Genomic DNA, 25047 nt, shown 5'->3' with positions numbered 1-25047 from the left:
GGCCGAAAAAAACGCCATACTATACTATGACGTTTTTTATGACATTTTGAGGTCAAAAAAATTTTTGACTTTTTTTGGCCGAAAAAAACGCCATACTATACTATGACGTTTTTTATGACATTTTGAGGTAAAAAAAAATTGTGACTTTTTTTGCCCCAAAAAAACGCCATACTATACTATGACGTTTTTTATGGCATTTTGAGGTCAAAAAATTTTTTTGATTTTTTTTGTCCAATTTTGTCACCTTACTATACTATGACGTTTTTTATGACATTTTGAGGTAAAAAAAAAATGTGACCTTTTTTGGCCGAAAAAAACGCCATACTATACTATGACGTTTTTTATGACATTTTGAGGTCAAAAAAAATTTTGACTTTTTTTGGCCGAAAAAAAACGCCATACTATACTATGACGTTTTTGATGACATTTTGAGGTCAAAAAAAAATTTGACTTTTTTTGGCCGAAAAAAAGCGCCATACTATACTATGACGTTTTTTATGACATTTTGAGGTCAAAAAAATTTTTGACTTTTTTTGCCCGAAAAAAACGCCATACTATACTATGACGTTTTTTATGACATTTTGAGGTAAAAAAAAATTGTGACTTTTTTTGCCCCAAAAAAACGCCATACTATACTATGACGTTTTTTATGGCATTTTGAGGTCAAAAAATTTTTTTGATTTTTTTTGTCCAATTTTGTCACCTTACTATACTATGACGTTTTTTATGACATTTTGAGGTAAAAAAAAAAATGTAACCTTTTTTGGCCGAAAAAAAACGCCATACTATACTATGACGTTTTTTATGACATTTTGAGGTCAAAAATTTTTTTGACTTTTTTTGTCCAATTTTGACTATGACGTTTTTTATGACATTTTGAGGTCAAAAAAAATTTTGACTTTTTTTGGCCGAAAAAAACGCCATACTATACTATGACGTTTTTTATGACATTTTGAGGTCAAAAAAATTTTTGACTTTTTTTGGCCGAAAAAAACGCCATACTATACTATGACGTTTTTTATGACATTTTGAGGTAAAAAAAAATTGTGACTTTTTTTGCCCCAAAAAAACGCCATACTATACTATGACGTTTTTTATGGCATTTTGAGGTCAAAAAATTTTTTTGATTTTTTTTGTCCAATTTTGTCACCTTACTATACTATGACGTTTTTTATGACATTTTGAGGTAAAAAAAAAATGTGACCTTTTTTGGCTGAAAAAAACGCCATACTATACTATGACGTTTTTTATGACATTTTGAGGTCAAAAATTTTTTTGACTTTTTTTGTCCAATTTTGACGCCTTACTATACTATGACGTTTTTATGACATTTTGAGCTCAAAAATTTTTTTGACTTTTTTTGTCCAATTTTGACGCCTTACTATACTATGACGTTTTTTATGAAATTTTGAGGTCAAAAAAATTTTTGATTTTTTTTGTCCAATTTTGATGCCTTACTATACTATGACGTTTTTTATGACATTTTGAGGTCAAAAAAATTTTTGACTTTTTTTGCCCCAAAAAAACGCCATACTATACTATGACGTTTTTTATGAAATTTTGAGGTCAAAAAAAATTTTGACTTTTTTTGGCCGAAAAAAACGCCATACTATACTATGACGTTTTTTATGACATTTTGAGGTCAAAAAAAAATTTGACTTTTTTTGGCCGAAAAAAACGCCGTACTATACTATGACATTTTTTATGACATTTTGAGGTAAAAAAAAATTGTGACTTTCTTTGCCCCAAAAAAACGCCATACTATACTATGACGTTTTTTATGACATTTTGAGGTCAAAAATTTTTTTGATTTTTTTTGTCCAATTTTGACGCCTTACTATACTATGACGTTTTTTATGACATTTTGAGGTCAAAAAATTTTTTGACTTTTTTTGCCCCAAAAAAACGCCATACTATACTATGACGTTTTTTATGACATTTTGAGGTCAAAAAAAATTTTGACTTTTTTTGGCCGAAAAAAACGCCATACTATACTATGACGTTTTTGATGACATTTTGAGGTCAAAAAAAAATTTGACTTTTTTTGGCCGAAAAAAAACGCCATACTATACTATGACGTTTTTTATGACATTTTGAGGTCAAAAAAATTTTTGACTTTTTTTGCCCGAAAAAAACGCCATACTATACTATGACGTTTTTTATGACATTTTGAGGTCAAAAATTATTTTGATTTTTTTTGTCCAATTTTGACGCCTTACTATACTATGACGTTTTTTATGACATTTTGAGGTCAAAAAATTTTTTGACTTTTTTTGCCCCAAAAAAACGCCATACTATACTATGACGTTTTTTATGACATTTTGAGGTCAAAAAAAATTTTGACTTTTTTTGGCCGAAAAAAACGCCATACTATACTATGACGTTTTTGATGACATTTTGAGGTAAAAAAAAAATTTGACTTTTTTTGGCCGAAAAAAAAACGCCATACTATACTATGACGTTTTTTATGACATTTTGAGGTCAAAAAATTTTTTGACTTTTTTTGCCCGAAAAAAACGCCATACTATACTATGACGTTTTTTATGACATTTTGAGGTCAAAAAATTTTTTTGATTTTTTTTGTCCAATTTTGTCACCTTACTATACTATGACGTTTTTTATGACATTTTGAGGTAAAAAAAAAATGTGACCTTTTTTGGCCGAAAAAAACGCCATACTATACTATGACGTTTTTTATGACATTTTGAGGTCAAAAATTTTTTTGACTTTTTTTGTCCAATTTTGACGCCTTACTATACTATGACGTTTTTATGACATTTTGAGCTCAAAATTTTTTTTGACTTTTTTTGTCCAATTTTGACGCCTTACTATACTATGACGTTTTTTATGAAATTTTGAGGTCAAAAAATTTTTTGATTTTTTTTGTCCAATTTTGATGCCTTACTATACTATGACGTTTTTTATGACATTTTGAGGTCAAAAATTTTTTTGACTTTTTTTGCCCGAAAAAAACGCCATACTATACTATGACGTTTTTTATGACATATTGAGGTCAAAAAAATTTTTTTATTTTTTTTGGCCGAAAAAAACGCCATACTATACTATGACGTTTTTTATGACATTTTGAGGTCAAAAAAAATTTTGACTTTTTTTGGCCGAAAAAAACGCCATACTATACTATGACGTTTTTTATGACATTTTGAGGTCAAAAAAAATTTTGACTTTTTTTGGCCGAAAAAAACGCCATACTATACTATGACGTTTTTTATGACATTTTGAGGTAAAAAAAAATTGTGACTTTTTTTGCCCCAAAAAAACGCCATACTATACTATGACGTTTTTTATGGCATTTTGAGGTCAAAAAATTTTTTTGATTTTTTTTGTCCAATTTTGTCACCTTACTATACTATGACGTTTTTTATGACATTTTGAGGTAAAAAAAAAATGTGACCTTTTTTGGCCGAAAAAAACGCCATACTATACTATGACGTTTTTTATGACATTTTGAGGTCAAAAAAAATTTTGACTTTTTTTGGCCGAAAAAAAACGCCATACTATACTATGACGTTTTTGATGACATTTTGAGGTCAAAAAAAAATTTGACTTTTTTTGGCCGAAAAAAAACGCCATACTATACTATGACGTTTTTTATGACATTTTGAGGTCAAAAAAATTTTTGACTTTTTTTGCCCGAAAAAAACGCCATACTATACTATGACGTTTTTTATGACATTTTGAGGTAAAAAAAAATTGTGACTTTTTTTGCCCCAAAAAAACGCCATACTATACTATGACGTTTTTTATGGCATTTTGAGGTCAAAAAATTTTTTTGATTTTTTTTGTCCAATTTTGTCACCTTACTATACTATGACGTTTTTTATGACATTTTGAGGTAAAAAAAAAAATGTAACCTTTTTTGGCCGAAAAAAACGCCATACTATACTATGACGTTTTTTATGACATTTTGAGGTCAAAAATTTTTTTGACTTTTTTTGTCCAATTTTGACTATGACGTTTTTTATGACATTTTGAGGTCAAAAAAAATTTTGACTTTTTTTGGCCGAAAAAAACGCCATACTATACTATGACGTTTTTTATGACATTTTGAGGTCAAAAAAATTTTTGACTTTTTTTGGCCGAAAAAAACGCCATACTATACTATGACGTTTTTTATGACATTTTGAGGTAAAAAAAAATTGTGACTTTTTTTGCCCCAAAAAAACGCCATACTATACTATGACGTTTTTTATGGCATTTTGAGGTCAAAAAATTTTTTTGATTTTTTTTGTCCAATTTTGTCACCTTACTATACTATGACGTTTTTTATGACATTTTGAGGTAAAAAAAAAATGTGACCTTTTTTGGCTGAAAAAAACGCCATACTATACTATGACGTTTTTTATGACATTTTGAGGTCAAAAATTTTTTTGACTTTTTTTGTCCAATTTTGACGCCTTACTATACTATGACGTTTTTATGACATTTTGAGCTCAAAAATTTTTTTGACTTTTTTTGTCCAATTTTGACGCCTTACTATACTATGACGTTTTTTATGAAATTTTGAGGTCAAAAAAATTTTTGATTTTTTTTGTCCAATTTTGATGCCTTACTATACTATGACGTTTTTTATGACATTTTGAGGTCAAAAAAATTTTTGACTTTTTTTGCCCCAAAAAAACGCCATACTATACTATGACGTTTTTTATGAAATTTTGAGGTCAAAAAAAATTTTGACTTTTTTTGGCCGAAAAAAACGCCATACTATACTATGACGTTTTTTATGACATTTTGAGGTCAAAAAAAAATTTGACTTTTTTTGGCCGAAAAAAACGCCGTACTATACTATGACATTTTTTATGACATTTTGAGGTAAAAAAAAATTGTGACTTTCTTTGCCCCAAAAAAACGCCATACTATACTATGACGTTTTTTATGACATTTTGAGGTCAAAAATTTTTTTGATTTTTTTTGTCCAATTTTGACGCCTTACTATACTATGACGTTTTTTATGACATTTTGAGGTCAAAAAATTTTTTGACTTTTTTTGCCCCAAAAAAACGCCATACTATACTATGACGTTTTTTATGACATTTTGAGGTCAAAAAAAATTTTGACTTTTTTTGGCCGAAAAAAACGCCGTACTATACTATGACGTTTTTGATGACATTTTGAGGTCAAAAAAAAATTTGACTTTTTTTGGCCGAAAAAAAAAACGCCATACTATACTATGACGTTTTTTATGACATTTTGAGGTCAAAAAAATTTTTGACTTTTTTTGCCCGAAAAAAACGCCATACTATACTATGACGTTTTTTATGACATTTTGAGGTCAAAAATTTTTTTGACTTTTTTTGCCCGAAAAAAACGCCATACTATACTATGACGTTTTTTATGACATTTTGAGGTCAAAAAAAATTTTGACTTTTTTTGGCCGAAAAAAACGCCATACTATACTATGACGTTTTTTATGACATTTTGAGGTCAAAAAAAATTTTGACTTTTTTTGGCCGAAAAAAACGCCATACTATACTATGACGTTTTTTATGACATTTTGAGGTAAAAAAAAATTGTGACTTTTTTTGCCCCAAAAAAACGCCATACTATACTATGACGTTTTTTATGGCATTTTGAGGTCAAAAAATTTTTTTGATTTTTTTTGTCCAATTTTGTCACCTTACTATACTATGACGTTTTTTATGACATTTTGAGGTCCAAAAAAAATAGACTTTTTTTTGCCCGAAAAAAACGCCATACTATACTATGACGTTTTTTATGACATTTTGATTTCAAAAAAATTTTTGACTTTTTTTGCCCCAAAAAAACGCCATACTATACTATGACGTTTTTGATGACATTTTGAGGTTGAAAAAAAATTTGACTTTTTTTGGCCGAAAAAAACGCCATACTATACTATGACGTTTTTTATGAAATTTTGAGGTCAAAAAAATTTTTGATTTTTTTTGTCCAATTTTGATGCCTTACTATACTATGACGTTTTTTATGACATTTTGAGGTCAAAAAATTTTTTGACTTTTTTTGCCCGAAAAAAACGCCATACTATACTATGACGTTTTTTATGACATTTTGAGGTCAAAAAAAAATTTGACTTTTTTTGCCCGAAAAAAACGCCATACTATACTATGACGTTTTTGATGACATTTTGAGGTCAAAAAAAAATTTGACTTTTTTTGCCCCAAAAAAACACCATACTATACTATGACGTTTTTTATGACATTTTGAGGTCCAAAAAAAATTTTGACTTTTTTTGGCCGATTTTGACGCCTTACTATACTATGACGTTTTTTATGACATTTTGAGGTCAAAATTTTTTTTGACTTTTTTTGGCCGATTTTGACGCCTTACTATACTATGACGTTTTTTATGACATTTTGAGGTAAAAAATTTTTTTGACTTTTTTTGGCCGATTTTGACGCCTTACTATACTATGATGTTTTTCGGCACATTTTGAGGCCAAAAAATTTTTTACTTTTTTTGGCCGATTTTGACGCCTTACTATACTATGACGTTTTTTATGACATTTTGAGGTCAAAAATTTTTTTGACTTTTTTTGGCCGATTTTGACGCCTTACTATACTATGAAGTTTTTTTATGACATTTTGAGGTCAAAAAAAATTTTGACTTTTTTTGCCCGAAAAAAACGCCATACTATACTATGACGTTTTTTATGACATTTTGAGCTCAAAAATTTTTTTGCCTTTTTTTGCCCGAAAAAAACGCCATACTATACTATGACGTTTTTTATTACATTTTGAGGTAAAAAAAAATTTGGACTTTTTTTGGCCGATTTTGACGCCTTACTATACTATGACGTTTTTTTATGACATTTTGAGGTAAAAAAAAATTTGACTTTTTTCGGCATTTTTGTTGACGCCTTACGGCCATATGGCATTTTTTATGACATTTTGAGATCTTACAAAAATTTGACTTTTTTTGGCATTTTTTGACGCCTTACTATAGTATGACGTTTTTTATGACATTTTCAGGTCTTACAAAAATTTGACTTTTTTGGCATTTTTTGACGCCTTACAGCCGTATGATGTTTTTTTATGACATTTTCAGGTCTTACTAAAATTAGACTTTTTTTTTGGCATTTTTTGACGCCTTACGGCCATATGACATTTTTTATGACATTTTGAGGTCTTACAAAAATTTGACTTTTTTTTGCGTTTTTTGACGCCTTACGGCCATATGACGTTTTTATGACATTTTGAGGTCTTACAAAAATTTGACTTTTGTAAGACCTCAAAATGTCATAAAAAATGTCATGCTGTACACTGATGCTGCATTTTATAAGGTAAAAAAACGTTCCGACCACCAGCCGGGAACCTCCTGATGGGGTGAAATATTTGGAGGACAAAGAGAACTCACATGTGTAGCACACACAAAAAGGCACTGCATATCTGAGAACATGCACCTGTGTGTGCTCATGTTGAAGGTGTTCTTTGCGCACACACACACACACACACACACACACACACATATATATATATATATATATATTTTATGTTTCTAAATCTGTCTTAAACTAGGTATGTTTTTCACTTGATAGTGTTTTTGTATGGTCTTTGATTTGATTTAAGTTGCTATACTGCTTTGAGATGGATTATGTGCGCAAAAACATCAAATTTCCCTTCACATGAAAAGCCATGACTGTGATGAACAACAATGGAATTAGCTGTTCAGCTTTGTCATTATTTATTTTCCTCTCACTTACATACTTGCAGACTTATTTACTGAAATCAATGTGAAATAATTTCTATAGAGACATTCCATTTGACTTTCAGAAATCCTGCATACTAATCCTATTGAGTGCAGTGAACCTGACAGGCCCTGTTGTGTAAAACACTCAGTGGTCACACATGAATCATTTATCATAGGACGATGTTTATGTCTGTTCGAAGTACAGACTCATATATATATATATATATATATATATATATATATATATATATATATATATATATATATTATATATATATATGCGCACTTGGACACTGATTTCAAACCTGTCACTTTAACAGGAATATAATCACCTCCAAAAAAGTCAATCATGATTTAGTATTTGGTGATGTCAACATTTTGCTAAATGATATTTAACATGAAATCTAGAGTTTGGCCCCTGTAGACAATATTAACAAAGAATAAATGGGTTTCCAGAGAGAAGTGTCAAGGTCTATGCTGTATACTGTATACTGACATCACTGTGGGATTTTATCCTGTTTTAATCATATGACACATGGCATGTAGCATGTTGTCTGACACCTGATGTGAATGCCTCAAAAACCAGAAAGTCTCCATAAAGTATGATAGCAGGGAATAGATGGTGTTTTTAGACTAAATTTATGTAGGATCTTGTATCAGTAATGATATGCTGCACTTGTAAATGTGAAGCTTTCATAGAAAAACACTCCATAACATTCTCTTCAGTGTGTGGGAGTACAGACTCCCCTTAACTCTAAATATTACATGTACTTAAACGGTCAGCAGTCACATGCCTGGCCACTGGAATGCATCAGGAGTGTGGGTCAAAGAGACAAATCTCAGCATCAAGGGTCTGACTACATTGTAAAGTGTCTTTGATGGGTGCTGCCTCAGAGCAAAGGCTGCTTTAAACACATCTGGTGATATAATTTTTACTTCTAGAGGGCAGTGAGAAACAAATATCTAAACGATAAGACCCGACCATCGCCAAATGTAATGACTTCTGAGGAAAACACAAGAGCAAGTGATTGTCTTGTTTTCAGTCACAAGTGAAACCTCGTGGGTGCTCAAGTATGAATGTGCGGGTAGTTATTCATTTAACTATATGTTTGATGTGTTAAAAACAAACAAAATAGAAATGAGAAAGAAACAAGATGAGTTTATTTAACTTTAACAGAATTTAGTATATCATTGATTTCTCCTCCTGTCTGTGTGGCTACAGTTTGAGTCAAGCTCGATTTTATTGTTCAAAAAGGAAATTCTGAGAGTACAAAACATACACAGATAATAATAAACAGAAGAAATCCATAAAACATTGCATGTGCTACATGTCTTCATCCCTAAATTCAGTTTCAAACCTGTATTGCTGCCAGTAATGATTGAGACAGCTGGTCACATGAAATCCGCTCATGTAAGTCTTTGACGTAGTTTGATTTAATCTCCCATCAGTCTTAAACAGACAAGGGCTCTTCTGCCTTTGGGGCATTTTTGTTGTTCGGGCTCTTTCAAAAGAACTAAACTATCCCTCAAAGGATCACGCCACTGTTTTTAGCCAGTTATTCATTTACTGCATATTCTTTACGTTTCTGCTAAGCATTTATTAATACATTTGTTTACAAATTTTCATCAGGGCTGCACTGTAATGGAAGTGGTAGTGCAGACTGGGTTTTGAAAGTTGCATTGTAGTTTGAAAAACAAAAGCTGTGTACAAGTGCTGTACTTTAGTACAGTTTTGAGCCAAACGTACAGTAGTTGAACCGTTTATAATTACTTTTTACTTTACTATATTTATTGGAAAACGTTAGCTACTAGGTCCTTGGCAGATTCAGATTAATCACGCAAAAGACAATTAACAAATAAATTATGGCGCAGTGTTATAGGTTAAGAATTAATTGATCCCAGGGTAAAATTCACAAACTACCCATCATTGTAGATATTAATTAAAATTGTCCCACATTTATCAGCTGCAACATTAAAGTGATGTGCACATTAACCCAGCAATAATTATCATCTCGTTATGTAATATACCGTATTCTGAAATGGGTTATTCTGCGTAGTGAGTACTTTCACTTTTACTATTTTGATACAAATACTTTTGTACTTTTTAAAAAAAAAACTTTGTTAACTATGTGTTTTATGTGTGAAAGATAACACAATGTTTTAAACTAGATCATCAAGTCCCACACTTCCCACAGCTGTTCTTTTCTCATCTCACATGAACAGCTAAAGGTGTCAGCTGAGACTGAGGTGAAAAGGTTGATCAATGGCACAGGAAACTTAGAAAGCTTCTGATTTACTCAAAGTAATAAATCAGGCACAATTTAGTCTTTTAGTACAAAGTAGCTATTTAACACTTAGTTGTCCCTTCAGGCAATACAGGCAGGCATCCAGATCTTAGTCAAGCTCACAGCTCTGCTGTCAGGTGATCATCACAAGACCAGTGGCTTAATCCCCCTCAGCTCTACAAAAGCAAGAGGAGAAATTACAAGCGTCCTTAATGTGCATGTAACCAACTGGAACACAACATGATTTGGGTCTAAGTGTTGTTTCCACTACTGTTAAAACTATCACCGAATCTAATTTGAAGATACACAACGGGGGACCGTGGCAGAGTGAGATTCTACGCTCTTCTGGGGAAACTAATTCACTGTATAACTGCTGGAAGTTGATCTACAATCTGATTTGTTACCACTGACTGGAGGTAACAAACAGGTGAAATATGATGAACGCCCTGGGTCTTGGTCTTCTTTGTTTACTCCTCTGGCCTGAACCTGCGGGGGCTCAGTTTCCTCGAGTGTGCTGCACAGTGGAGGGGATTCTGTCTAAGCAATGCTGCCCTGCTCTGGGCTCAGATCCTACTAATGTGTGTGGCTCTCTGTCGGGGAGAGGAAGCTGCTCTACAGTTCGAGTTGACAACAAACCCTGGGGAGGACCGTACAGACTGAGAAATGTTGATGACAGAGAGAGGTGGCCGACCAAATTCTTCAATCAGACTTGCAGATGTACTGGTGAGTGCTGTACAGTTTTATTAAGATGTTAAGTCAGTGAGCAGCTGAGGTAGAGGTAGAACTAGAGCATTAGCCCAACATTTCCTGAGATTTAATGTTTAGTTTGCCCTCTTTGTTGCAGGTAACTTTGCAGGTTATGACTGTGGCCAGTGTAAATTTGGCTGGACCGGGCCAAACTGTGACCAGAGGAAAGCTCCTGTGGTGCGGAAGAACATCCACTCCTTGACCCCTGAAGAGCTCCAGGAGTTCCTGAATACTCTGGAACTGGCTAAGACCACCATCCACCCAGACTATGTTATTGCCACCCAGCACTGGCTGGGACTCCTGGGACCAAATGGAACCGAGCCACAGATTGCCAACATCTCCATCTATGACTTCTTTGTGTGGCAACATTACTACTCAGTCCGTGACACTCTTCTCGGTAAATGAGCATGGTCACATTTCTTGACATAAAACCATTAGAAATAGTTAAGTGATCTGGTTGATTCTGATTAATGGGACATAATAATAGAAATATTAGGAATATACATGTATTAATTGTAAAATCAGCATTTATTCAAAGTAGCTCTGATAATGTATTACAGACAAAAAAGGTGCAATGAGTAGGGTAACTGATGATTTTTCTTACTATTTTAAGCAAATTAAGCAAACCCCAAATCATATATTTTTTAAATCAGTTTGTAGCATATTGAGATTCACAATTGCTTAGTTTTAGTTTAGTCTTTTTCTCCCATTTCTCAGCTGATTACAATTGAAAATATAGACCTGCTTCCCCGTGTGCGCATTATTGTCATGTGAGCCCACAGAGAGGAGCTCAGACTCTTAATTTCCCTGCAGGTCCAGGTCGCCCATTCAGAGCCATTGATTTCTCACACAAAGGTCCAGCATTCATTACCTGGCACAGGTATCACCTTCTGAGCTTGGAGAGAGAGCTACAGGTATGTGCGATCTTCTAGGGCAAGAATGTGATTAAAATGATTTATTTATCTTACTTTATTCATTTATTTTTGGCATATGTTAGGGATATCATCATTTCATTGTATTATTGCTTTATATTTTGTAGGTTCTTTGCAAATGATAGCTACATTAGAAACAAATAAAACTTACTCTAAAGCTTAACTCTTAAAATGCTATTTGATTATAAAAAGTATCCATTATTATTAGTTTATTAATCAATAACATTTTAACACATTCTTAACACATTTTAACATATCCTTAAAAGCACAAATACGTCACAGAGACTCCCTTACTACTCCCTTACCTGACCTACCTAAATTTTATTTGTGATATACTGAAGGAGACCTTTTTAATGTCCTTTCAAGAACAAAAATGAGGATGGAACACACAATACTTACAATTCTTGAATGAATGTAGAGGCACAGTTTTGATGTTAGATGACAGATGACAGACTGAAAGCTCAGGGAAGAGTGTAGTGGCCAAATAAGGATATGCACTTAAAAAAAGAAGGACAGGAAAGACCAAGCAAAAATCCTAGACTGGATTCAAACAGAATGTTGCAGCTTCTGTAGCAGTCAGGACTGGGATTTTGGCTTTGGTGAAAAACATTTCTGATACTAATATCAATAAAATGTGTCTCTTCCCTGCAGAGACTGATTGGCAATGAGAACTTTGCGATCCCTTACTGGAACTTTGCCACTGGGCAGAGTGAGTGTGACGTGTGTACCGACTCTCTGCTGGGGGGCCGAAACCCAGACAACCCCTCTCTCATCAGCAACCAGTCCAGATTCTCCAGATGGGGGGTGGTGTGTAACAGGTCAGCAGAAACTATTAAAGACAGGGGGAAAAAAAAAAAGATCCCAGTAATTATTGGGTGGATTATAATGAAATAAACATTGTGTGGTAGATTAATTTGTGTTTTCATTGGTATAAACCAGTGAAGCATTTTAACGTTTTAATTGTTTTCCCTTTCAGTTTGGATGACTACAATCGACTGGTGACTCTTTGTAACGGCACCAGTGAAGGTTTCATTCAGAGAGGGATAATGGAGCAAAGCAACATGTCTCTGCCTACCATGAATGATGTCAGGAGCTGTCTTGGAATCAGGGACTTTGACAGCCCTCCCTATTTCACCAACTCTTCCTTTAGTTTTAGGTATAATTCTACTGTTTAGCATCAATAATAATTTTAAATTTATACCTTTATAATTTTTTTTTAAACTTCGATGCAACAAACATTGTGCTTTGTTACTCACAGAAATGCTCTTGAAGGGTATGAAAAACCAGACGGAGAACTGGATGAAACAGTCAACAACCTTCACAACCTTGTCCACTCTTTGCTCAATGGAACCAGCTCTTTGTCCCACTCTGCAGCCAACGACCCCATCTTTCTGGTTAGAATCAGATTTCTCAGTTTAAACTGAAATGACTTGGTAGAGCTGTTATTAAAATCCCTGTGGTGTTTCTGGTTGTTTTACCTTGCAGGTGCTCCATGCTTTCACTGATGCCATTTTTGAAGAGTGGATGAAGAGGTTTGTGCCATCCAACGCCACCTTCCCTGATGAGATGGCCCCCATTGGTCACAACAGAGAGTACAACATGGTTCCCTTTTTCCCTCCAATCACTAATGAGGAGATCTATATTCCATCTGATCAGCTGGGATATTCCTACGCCATCGACATAGATGGTAAGCAAGTATTAAACAAACGAGTTTAAAGGAATGGATTTATGTTTTAGGAACTTGGAACCTTTTGATTTTCTTCTCAAGCGTTAGATGAGCAGATCAATTCCACTCTCATATCTGTAAGGTAAATATGAAGCGACAGCCAGCAGCCAGTTAGCTTAGTGTAAAGACTGGAAATGGGGGGGAAATAGCTTGCAGTAGATAACGACATTCACCTACTAGCAACTCTAAAGCTCACTAATGAACATGTTTTATCTCCTCTGTGTAATCCGTACAAAAGCCTAAGGGTCATGACTACTTCTTGGCCAGGTGTAGCAACTTCTGGTTGTAGCTTCATATTTGCTGCACAGAGGTATCACATTTTCTTAACTCTCAGCAAAAAGGCAAATAAGCTTTTCAGCCTCAACTTTTCAACTTTATTAACTTCCATCTGACCTCAGATGGAAGGGCATAAAGTCATCTCTCTCTCTCTTTCTCTCTCTCTCTCTCTCTCTCTCTCTCTCTCTCTCTGCTCAAGTCACTGGCACAGACTGCTCAGTGATGCCAACCTGTAATGTACAACAAACAAAAACATTTTTTATGAGAAAACAGACAAAAGGGAGGAGACACTCAAGTGTTGTGAAAGTATAACATCAAGGCAAAATTCTGTAATCATCCTGCTTTTGAATTTTTTTTTTTTTTAGTTTGAAAGTACAAACTTGTGAATATTTAACAGTTCTGTGTTTGAAATTGACTATTGAAGTTTTTGCTGCACACCACAGTACTTAATTATGTAATTACTTTTGTTAGAAGTAGCAGAACTAGAAATAGTTACAAGTTAGAATTGCTGAAGAACATTGAGTCATAGATGCTGGTTCACAGTCTCATCAAATTTATCAAAACTCTCTTAGTTATATGTGAGCAAACAGTTGAAACATCTGATTTTTAAAGCAACGGATGACATTTACTTCTTGTTTTTCTGCTGTAAATAGATTTCCATGTGCATCTCAACCTGTATTTCATCTTTACAGATGCAACCGGAGGGCCGACTGTGTTTGTGCTGGGCTCCACTCTGGGGGGAGTCTTCATCGGTCTCCTGGTGCTTCTCCTTATCTTTGTGCTCTACCTGCGTCAACGAAGAAACAGTGGCTTTGAACCTCTGATAAAAGCAGACTTCACAAATAGGAAGTACACAGAGGAAGCCTAGATTTCACCTGTTGTTCTGAAACACACTTCATCCATACCCTAGAAGGTATGGAGCAGCCAATCTACAATGTCCTGTAAACCCAGCTCTGAAGCAAGGGGAAAATATTAATCCTGTGAATGAATGACACTTGTACTTTTTTGATATTAAGTCTAATTTCAAACAAGACTAATGATGTAAATCGTACTATCCACTGAAAAATATTGATAGAAACTTACTATAAGTTTCAAGTGAAACCAATCAAAATAAATGTGTACTTTAACTGTTTTCGTGCAATCTTTTCAGCCATCTTACCTCATTTGCAACACTTTCTTTCCATAATATGTGACTTTAATAATTTCTTTAACAGTCGCCACAAATACAAATCTATTGGAATGTTTTTAATAAATATTTATTCTCAAGAACAGTAACAAAACACAAATGCAATCATTTTAATTGCACTGAAAAACAGTAAGGCATATTTGCTTATCTAGTTCTTCTTCCCCTCTGTTTTAAATTATATTCAAACTCCAAACAGACTTTACCTCATTAAGATTTGAATTCATCCAGCAATGTATTGATTGTAAAAAATGCTGACTTTTAGTGTTTCCTGCTAATTATATTTTTCAGATAATTTGTCTGACCAGACAACCATTTTCAATATTTTATTGCAAAAATATTACCATTAAAAGTTCAATGATATAAAACATAAAAAGGGCATCCTATAAGGTCGATATTCATAATAAAGAATCATTTTAAATGACACATTTGACAGATTTTCTCTATAGTTTTTGTTCTTGCAATGTGAATGCAAACGCTGACTTAAATGCAACAAAGAAAAGCTCAACAAATATTCACTGATATACTGCGAACGGTATAACACAGGCTAATTCTGTGGATATGTAAGCTTAGCTGGCCTGGTGGTTATGGAGCTGACGGGCTCTCAGAGAACAGTGGACGTACATACAGGCTGGTTTTGTCCGCCCCCCTCAGCAGCGCCAGGCCTCTCACATTCTCTGTAAGTACGCTCTACTGAGGAGCTTCACTGAAGCATTCAGCCCTGTCCGGTCTCCACAGATTCTCATTTCACAGGTGACTGTGGTCGGCTTCAAGCCTGTCTGTGGTGCAGACATAACCATTCAAGCTTTGCAGATAAATTTAGGGACCCTTTCTTTGCATTTCCAGTACCCACTGTGTGCTGTTTGCTACTTCTTCTCTTAATAATTCCCTAACCTTTTAAATAACTGTGGTAATATATATATATATATATATTTTTTTTTTTTTAATTTTTTGTGATTTACAACTTGACTTTTTAATACTGTCTGACAGCATTTTAGTTTGTTGCTACAATGCACATTTTAATGACTATTTAAACTGTTACAGCAGTTACAGAATAAGCTTTGGCTATTAAATCATATACGCTAAAGTGGCCAACACACCTTTTTTTGCTCCTGTATATGCAATTCCTGTATTTATCAAACACTTTTTGTGGAAATACTTGAAGAGTATTCTGAGGATACAGCAGAAAACTTTTATAGGCCCAAATTACTGCAAATTAATACAGAGATTCCAGCTGCACAATACCACCTTCAGTGGTGGTGATTCTGTATTGAATTAATTTGCTTTTCATAGTGCAATGCACATGTCCATTTACACAAGCATATAGGACAAAATCATGACTTTCAGTCACTGTGTGGGACGTCTTTTGTAGGGCTTCATTATGTCACCAGAGTATGTTTAAGAATCATTTAAATATCTTTTAAAAATAGCTGTTTTGTGTATCTGCTTATTGAGTGGTTGTGTATGCAGGTCACTACGCTTTACAGTAGTTAGGTGGAAACACCAGTCAATGGAGACATAAGCCCCAGAAATATATTCAGCATATATAATTAATTATACATTAGTGAATTAGTGAGGGTTGAAATTTTTTTAGCCCACTCTGACATGAATGAATTAATTTTATGCAAGGACATGCACCCCACGACACTACAGAACCAGCATCACTACGATGGCACTGCTGTATATTGGTGGCACCGTCTCTGTATGGCAATAACTGCTCCATGATAATTCTGTCCAGGCTGTTTACTCCAGAAGCCATGCCTGAGAAATCAGCATGATATGAGAATATTTTGCAGATAATACATTTGTTGCAAGGCAAATGACTATATAAAAATGTCAATCTTATCCCTTTTAACACAATGTATGTTGTAGCACGAGGCGGCTGCTGAACAGTTTCATGGATAGCTAAGAGCAGAGCAGATCCATGACCAACCCTTTAATTAATTCTTGATGGTTGAAATGGATGAAATTACTGTAAAACATAAGATGAAGAAATTTGATTTGGTGGCTGCATTTGATTTAAAAAGAAACATAAAACATGACAGTTCATGACAGACTATTCACTTCTCTCAAAAATCAATAATTGGCACATGAGTTAATGGCTGGAAAATAGAGTCAATTAAAATTTTAGGCAGAAACCACGTTGATGAATTTTTTGTCATTTAGATCGTTATGCTTTGTATTTGTTTCAAAATACAATATTAAACAAATATGAAACTTGTGCCTCTTTTAGGTGCATCAAATAACCACATTCTCAACATTTTTCAACACACAAACAATTTTTGCATTTAAAAAAAATCAAAACAATCAAAGTGCATGTTATGTTTTTTTCACATGGAGACCTACATTAATACCTGCCATATGTGCAAGAAATAGGTTTTTTTTTTTTTTTTTTTTCAATCTCTGAAAGAGAGTTTGTTGAGTTGGGTTGGCATCAGTGTTAGATGGTGAGGTGATGCCAAAAAATATCAAGTCTAAGGATGGCACTGCACGATCTTTGGGAAAGTGGGAAATCATGATGCATGACTGCTCTCTTTTTCCGAGCAGACTCCTCTAGCCTCAAGGCTGGCAGCCTGAATACTGTCTGCCTGACTGTAGCTCCAATCTGCCTGAATACAAAAACTGCAAAAAGAAAAAAAAAAAAAGGAAAAAAAAAACCCTTCTGTCCATGTTTGGCCCATTCCTCCAGCATTATCTCCATTGTCGGTGGAGTGCCAGGGCAGAGAGGGCCAGCATGGTTGGCAGGGCTACATAGGGTGCATGGAGTGGGGCAGAGTCACCCACAGGGCCGCTTCGGTCGGCTTTCACCACTGGGGCTTCGGTGGCAGAACCGTCCATGTCTGTAGGGCAGACCTCTGTGCAGCCGCTGCCGCTGCCTGAGCCACTGCCTTCATCGCCTGTAACACCATAACAAAACACAAGCCAGACTGAGCATCTCACTGAAATAGTAGAGTAACAAAGTCAACAATTCAACCAGGTTTTACAAACTGTCCCTTTAAAGCCACAATATTCAACTTTTTTCACATTAAAGTTAAAGCTGCAATAATTTATTTTTTATATTAATATTGGATCAGATGATCATGTGCATGTGAAAATAGTCATAATAATTACCAGTCAGTTTTCAGAGCTAAAAGAAGAGCGACTACAACACATGCACTACGTCCATATTGTTCCCTAACTGTCTTTATCAGTGTTTCACCTTGATGAAGACCTATTATTGGCAATGTGTTTTTTCACAACAGACTGCCTTTGTTGGTTATTTGCTCCTTTTGTTTCTCTGGTTGCACTTGTGTGTCGCTTCCTCAAGGTTAGGTAGTATTTCAAAAAGAGACAGGTTATCAAGTGAAAAGCTGGATCATGAACTTGACCAAATACTGCAGAGATGGTGAGACTAAAAACTACATTTCTTGCCCAAAGAAAAAAAAACTTACTTGAGTCTTGAAAGTAGATATCATTGCCATTGTAGGCATTTTTCAACTTGTTGGTCATCACTCTCAGAGCCATGATCTGCTGTCGGATGAAGGTGTCTGGACGGGTGATGTCCACACCCACCTCAGGGTTATTCACCTGGTTAGTCAGTCCATCCTTTTGGACTTCAGGGAAGTACCTTTTCGTTTAAAAATATAACAAAATGAAATCAACAAACTGACATTATTGTTTTTGACAAGGTGCTTGTTGAAAGGAAAATAAAGCCGCTGTTCATTACTCAGCATTCATGACACTAGACAACCCATTATCTGAGCTCTCTGATGTGAATGAATTTTCATAATCAGAAGTCAAATGTCTAAGAAGAATAACGGCAGAGGGGTTAAGGGTGGACTGAATACACAAACATTTTGCTGTTTTGAGATGTGGGTCTCATTCTCACGCAGCAGTAACGTTCTGACATACTTGGGAGATATTTCTTCAGGGAAAACATGTCAGCTGCCTGCATTCTTGTTTGATAAATAAGAAGGAGGCCGTCACGTGAGGGCATTCCACAAATCATAAGACACAACAGCATTTGTTTCCCCCAAGCCCAGGTCACTCTGGATAATATGCACCTCTGCAAGCATAAAAGAGGTAATATTTATGAGTCACTTTGACTGGTTTTTCACTTTGGTCCTAGAAAATAGCAGCAGGTGACAGAATATCAAGTAAGTTAAAGTATTAGTTGTAAGGGCTATTTGAACAATTTAAAGTATGAATGCTGAACATGTTTTGATCGCACAGTTGACGTTATGCATAAAAGTAGCACACAGTTAAGAGGAACCTCAGTGATGGCTGTGGGCATGTGGAGTGCCTGCACAATTGCCTTGAATAAAATCAGATATATACCAGAGGGAACACCATCGTGGTAGCACAATGTAAAAAAAGAATTAAAATACAGTTCAATAAAATAACACTAACAAAAATGCAAATAGCATCTTAGTAAATTAAACTGTATATTAAAAAGTGCATCCATGGACCAAAATGACAATCACTCGACTATTTAAGAGACCACATCTCGTTTGTTATTTGGTGAAACGCAGTCAAAGTATGCCAAGCTCTTGCACAGCTGAGTTTAAGACAGTGAAAGTAAATAATCTGGTCCTTAATTCTAGGATCAGACTGATTAACACTAGGCGAGTTGAATAGACTTTGGACTTCTAAATAACCTTTTGTACTGGCATGTATTAGCCCCGGGCCCTGGCGCCCTTACCTGCCCTTGGCGTGCCCATTCCAGCACTCCTCATCACTGGCATTTCCAGCGGTCACTCTGTCCTCCACGCACATTGCCTCAGGCAGGTTGGACCAAAATCTCTTGGACAGCTTCAGCTTCTCTTTTATGTCAACCACCTATCAAAGACAGGGGTCATTACATGGGAGAAAAAAAAAAGTGTATAAACAAATCAAGTCTAAGTTGTAGCGGTTGCAGCCTTGAAGTTACAGCTGACCCAGTACAGACTGTAACAAATATGGGTGCTGAAAAGAAAATATTATCTTAAAGTTATATATTTAAGATAATATTTATCACAGTATGACCAATGCCTTTTCTTTTATTATGCTGTAGTCCTCAAAGTCTTACAGTAATATTACTCAATACCATATATCCTTGTAAAAGCATCTGAAAGCAAATATAGACACTGAAAGGCATCCCTGAACTTTTTGATATACAGTATATAAAAAGTGTTCAAATTTAGCATTTTAATTGAGTCAAATACCCGAGTTTTCATCTTCTTTAAAACCTGTAACTCATGATGCAGCTCATTTGTAAAGTCATAATAAAACTGCCCCACCTTCACTTATTACCACATCTTACCAAAGCGATTATAAATTATGGGATTTAACCCTGAGATGTCTTAACCCTTAACTTTCAAAAAAATATTTGGAATTAATTTTCCTTCCATGTTAACTATTGAAGGCTTGCATCATGAAAATTAAGGCCATGCAGGCTCGCAGCAATAATTTTAGCTTGAATGTCAGACTTAAATGATCCTTTGCATCCCGGCCATGTGACACAGTCAGATATCGTTTCCCGACTTGAGCCTGTTGAACTCCAATCTTTCATCAAACACACAGAATTTGACATATTTCACTGAAGCTGAGGGAAAGCCTGATAGCAGCAGGTTGGCCCATTATCTTTTTCCGTCTGACTTGCTGCTGGCTTACGTGAAATTGTAGTGAACCTGAGCAGAACATGAAAGGTGCTGTACTGACTGTGTGACGCTGCTGTAGGCCCCGACACTGCTTTTGATGTGTTAATCCTGTCACACTGATGCCAAAGCACTTCAGCAGCTCTGATACTGCCCAGAGGGTCAAGGCTGCACTCAATGCAAGAGATTGACTGGCAATGTTTGACTAAAGCTCACACATTAAGTTTAGTTTAACAAGTGAGAGATTCACAGTTTTTCTCAGGATCTGCCAGCAAAAAGTCTGCCTCTCACTTCATTGCGCATTGCCCATGAATAAATAATATGACTGCAACAAGCAACCCTGGCGTGCAAGCAGCTGCAGTGCACACTAGATGGCACTATGTCTTTAAGAAACAGGGAGATGAAAGCAGCTGGAAAGAAAGCACAGACAGGAAATAAAAGTGAGAAATACATTTCAAATGGAAAGCAATGATGTTTGCTAACGATATTCCTTTCACATCAAACTTCGTGTTTACATGAATCTCCATGTGGTCTTGCACAGAACGAGCATTTGCCATGGAAACAGATGCAAGCAGCCAGGCTAAAGGAAAGACAAAAATCTCCAGTATATACAGGAAAAGCATGCTATACAGTACTACTCCAGTATGATGATGGTATATGAGGAAGAAGAGAGGAGTGTGTGTGTGTGTAGAGCAAAGATCCTCATTACAATCAACTGCATATTACTGCCAGGATTGATATTCTCATTAAAAATCACAACGAATATCACAGACAAAACCCCTTCCCCTCGCCTTCACCTCAGGATATTACACTGTATTTGTTTTCACTGACATATGAACAGATCACACATATAATTATGTGTGATAGCTATTCTGATTCCTGGTGACATTAAAGATGGTATTAACGTGTGATACCCATGGTTCAGTAATGAGGGCTAACAAGGCCGTTGATTGAAGCATTTACTCACCGGATGCGAAAGCCATGATTGTTTATATTATAATTTTTCCTTCAAAGGACTTCTTTTCTCCCAACACACTCACACTTGGCACATGAATGTACTTATTACTGTCCAATTAAAAACATGCATCTCCATATTAGGTAATCTTTAATTGTTCAAATGAACAGAAAGATTTAGTGTTCCCTTATGGGTTGAAAAAAATTACATTTGTGAACATAAATAAACCATTTATAAGCCCATTAGACTATGTGACAAATTCATCAGAGAGTCAGAAAACCAAAAAAGTAAACACAATTTACTTGAAGTCTCCCTATTTAGCACTAATGACTAATATGCAAACATTTAATAGATTGAAAAACAAAAACAAGAGAAGCTTTGGTTTTCACACTGGATATAATAAGGTCATTTGACATTTCTACCCTTAACCCAGCTTAACTTATCACACGCTCTAATGTTTCTTTTTTACTTTCTTTTCATATAATTGTGTTGTAATTATGTAGTATTTGCATTGTAATTATATTATAATTGTATTATCAGAGTTTAATGTTTTGTCACATATTGATTTTGCTATGAAAGAAAGAACAGAAAAATTCAGTATATTTCTATTTTGCCAAGGCCGTCGTGATGAAGGCTGATCCTACAGGGCTGTACGTGGCCTTGCTCTCGTTCTGTTTTATACATCACATCACAAATATTTCATGTGACTTAAAGGCATGATGTATATAAAGTTACTTTACACGTTTGTGTGCCCTAACATGTTTTAGGAAGATCTATACTATGACATTCACATTAAGGACTGTGAAGGTTCTCAGTCATCAAGGTTGTAGGATTTTTAGAAAGTGAGCAGTTTTATCTGACAGAAAATACAGTTACCTTGGACTCAGAGGTGCAAAAACAAAAGCATCGCAAATGTCAGTAAATGTAAAGTTGTTTCAGATTTGCAGGTGCTAAAGGCTTCAGACGAATACTTGTAAGATTTTTTTTTTTTTTTTAAGGCTTAACAGTTGCCTGAAACAGAACCATGTATTTGTTGTGTACTAAATTCAGCTGAGAATTATTCCACATTTGCTGCAATAATGAGTATTTACAGCAGCAGGGTGGTGTATGTGGAATTTACTCAAAATAATAAACTACACTGGCCAGGTTCACTGTTATGAAGGAACATGTCACCCAGTGCAACAATGTGCCTCAATAATGTTTTCTCACACACACACACACACACATATATATACGTGTGTGTGTGTGTGTGTGTGTGTGTATGTATATATATTTTTACACCAGAGCTCTGCTGCACAAATGAATACGCTCTGTTAGGTTCTGGCTACATAAATACTACTTGTTTTTAGGATCAATTCATTGTTGGTTATGGTCTTTTCATGGGATTTGATGACAATAACAAAAATTCCCAATATCACCAGACTTTAAGGCTTTAAAGATGCTTGAGTTCAGCTTAAACAAGCAGATGGATTACTTCATGATTAATCAGCATCAGTTTAAACCTTGAGGAGGAAAAGCTGCAGTAAGGTGTAGTTTTCCCTGCTCTCTTCTTTCCTCTTCAGCCATATTTTTTTCTCTTTTGCCCTCTGTCTCCCTGCTTCCTGTCATGAGCCATATATCACTTTATTGTGTTTCTCTCTCTCTCTGCTTCTTCGCTATGACTCTCGTTTCATCTCTCTTTGGTCTTTCCTCTCTGTTACCTCAGTCCTAAGTGAAAGTGAAGGTTTCGTGTCTAGTTGACCCATGATCTTAGACCAGACTCCTGTTCTAAGGAGCTTTGTGAATAAAGCCTCTGGTCTTTCTCTTCCCATTGTGATATATGCTTGTTTGCTCAGTCATCTCTGGACTGCTCTTACAGCTGTCCTCTTCCACCTTTTCATCATGTCTTCATTTTAAACATCCTGAGAGCCAAAATTTAAATGAACTGGAGGGCATGACTGTAGTTGCTCCTGTTTTTTATGCCACTGAATATGTGCTGAATGTTTTATAAATATGTACTTAATTTGATATTTAATCAAATGTTCTGCTATTCATGTCTCTTTCTTGTTTACTGAAGAACAAGAAAACAGGAAGTTTACGAAACAGCCCTAAACCACAATACAGGAGATTAATTCAGCAGTAAACAGCGCTGAGAAGTATCCTGTAATGTATTACAGCTCACATAGCAGAGATTCCCATGATACAACCATAACCTCACCTTTTTTTTTCTTTTTCTTTTTTTTTCACCACAAAGAAATCCACCTAAACATACCAGATATACAGCATGATGTTTACCCACTCTTAAAGGAAACTGGCTTGCTTGAATGAATAAACATGAAGAAATGTTTACAGAGAATAATTATTTCCCATAACAAAAGCATGAGTCAGAGAGATAAGGGTGTTAGCAGGCTTAAAATCTGTGTGTTTACAGACACTCAAAATATTTCTTACAATATTAATCATCTGTCTTGTTTTTGTGTGCATGCAGCTGAGTGCACATGCCGGTAGGTCATACGTTTTTCTGCACGCACTCTAATAGGGTGGCAGCTGTGTGCCACCTTTCAGCCCAGCATAGAAATGTGAGTGAACTGTACTTTGACCAGTGGTTTTTCAGATGCCCTTGCCTATTCTCAGATCAAAAGCTGACGTGTCCCTGGCTTTGAAGCTGTAGTCACACTCCTGGCAACAGCACAATGTCAGGGGCCTGAGCGCTTATCTGGCTGTGGGATGATGCCCTTTCAATAAAAAAAAAAGAAAAAAAAGAAAAAAAACTATGTGGCTTGACGATCTCTCTAACTTTTACCCTCAAAAGCACACAAATCCTGCTCGTAGCACTGCCAGAGCAGAGCTATAGTGCTTAGTGTCTCCCCTGGCTGTTCTGTCGGCTGCTAAATCTCCCTTTCTCTCCCTTGCGAAAGCAAAAAAAACAAAGCAAAAAAACAAAAAACAAAAACAGCTTATTGGGCCTTCTGTCCCTGACAGTTAAAACAACTCTATCTTGTTAAATTAACAATTATCATTTTTCAAGCACCTATCTGGGGATGTAATCGTAGCTTGCCACAGAGCATATCCCTCTAGTGCAAGTCAGAGCTAAATTAGTGCGTGTTCAATCTAATCATAGACTCGGCAGCAGGTCTTACCACTAAACCACAAGGAGCAGACAACTCCTCGATCAACTTATTTTCCCTGGCAACTGCTCCTCCTGTCTGCGTTAAAATAGTTTTTCATTTGATACGAATGCAGTATTCTTCCTGCATCTCAATTACAGAGGTCAGAGAGTCAGTTCTGCTCATACCAAGACCTTGGCCATGCCATGAGTCTCTCCCTGACCAGTGACCACTTTGAGGACAGACAGAATAGTTTCTCACAAGCAGGAAGGCCACAGTAAGAATAACTCTGCCTCTTCATCACATTCTTGTTCGACTTATATTGTTGACTGAGCCAATCCTAAAAACTAATACACTCTCCTGTCTAAGTCTGGGTGCACTATGCGGTAATGTAGCCAACAGATCAACTGCCACAGTGTCGAGTATCAGGGGGCTGAGGCCCTGTGGGTGTATGTCCCTGGACACGGCTATTTAATCTGGTGTCTAACACGTCATAAAGCCCTACTCATTGGTTCAGGTCTATCCATAAACAGCAGATTCTCTCAAGCAAGACCTGCCA

The 25047-nt window shown here is 35.4% G+C and overlaps 2 protein-coding genes across 2 annotated transcripts in view; one reads left to right on the top strand and one right to left on the bottom strand.

Moving 5' to 3' along the window:
* Positions 1–7480: 7480 nt before the first annotated feature.
* On the top strand, positions 7481–14517 carry dct (dopachrome tautomerase; the record flags this gene model as incomplete). Its single annotated transcript, XM_041057374.1, has 9 exons — positions 7481–7490; positions 10428–10691; positions 10813–11112; positions 11529–11629; positions 12299–12465; positions 12624–12803; positions 12906–13041; positions 13133–13334; positions 14342–14517. Coding segments are annotated over 9 exons (1536 nt in total), but the record flags the coding sequence as incomplete, so codon positions are not given.
* Positions 14518–15685: 1168 nt separating this feature from the next.
* Positions 15686–25047, bottom strand: part of LOC121194876 (glypican-6-like) — a 78549-nt gene continuing 69187 nt past the window's right edge. The window contains exons 7-9 of the mRNA XM_041058002.1: positions 19514–19650; positions 18264–18439; positions 15686–17729 (exon numbers count right to left, since the gene is read on the bottom strand). Coding sequence (XP_040913936.1) covers positions 17524–17729; positions 18264–18439; positions 19514–19650 — 519 coding nt within the window. The 3' untranslated portion in view covers positions 15686–17523. The remainder of the gene's footprint in view (positions 17730–18263; positions 18440–19513; positions 19651–25047) is intronic.

The sequence above is a fragment of the Toxotes jaculatrix genome, chromosome 15 (assembly GCF_017976425.1).
Source record: "Toxotes jaculatrix isolate fToxJac2 chromosome 15, fToxJac2.pri, whole genome shotgun sequence".
Lineage (NCBI taxonomy): Eukaryota > Metazoa > Chordata > Actinopteri > Toxotidae > Toxotes > Toxotes jaculatrix.
The sequence above is the reverse complement of the archived record's forward strand: the minus strand, read 5'-3'. Positions and strand labels throughout refer to the sequence as shown.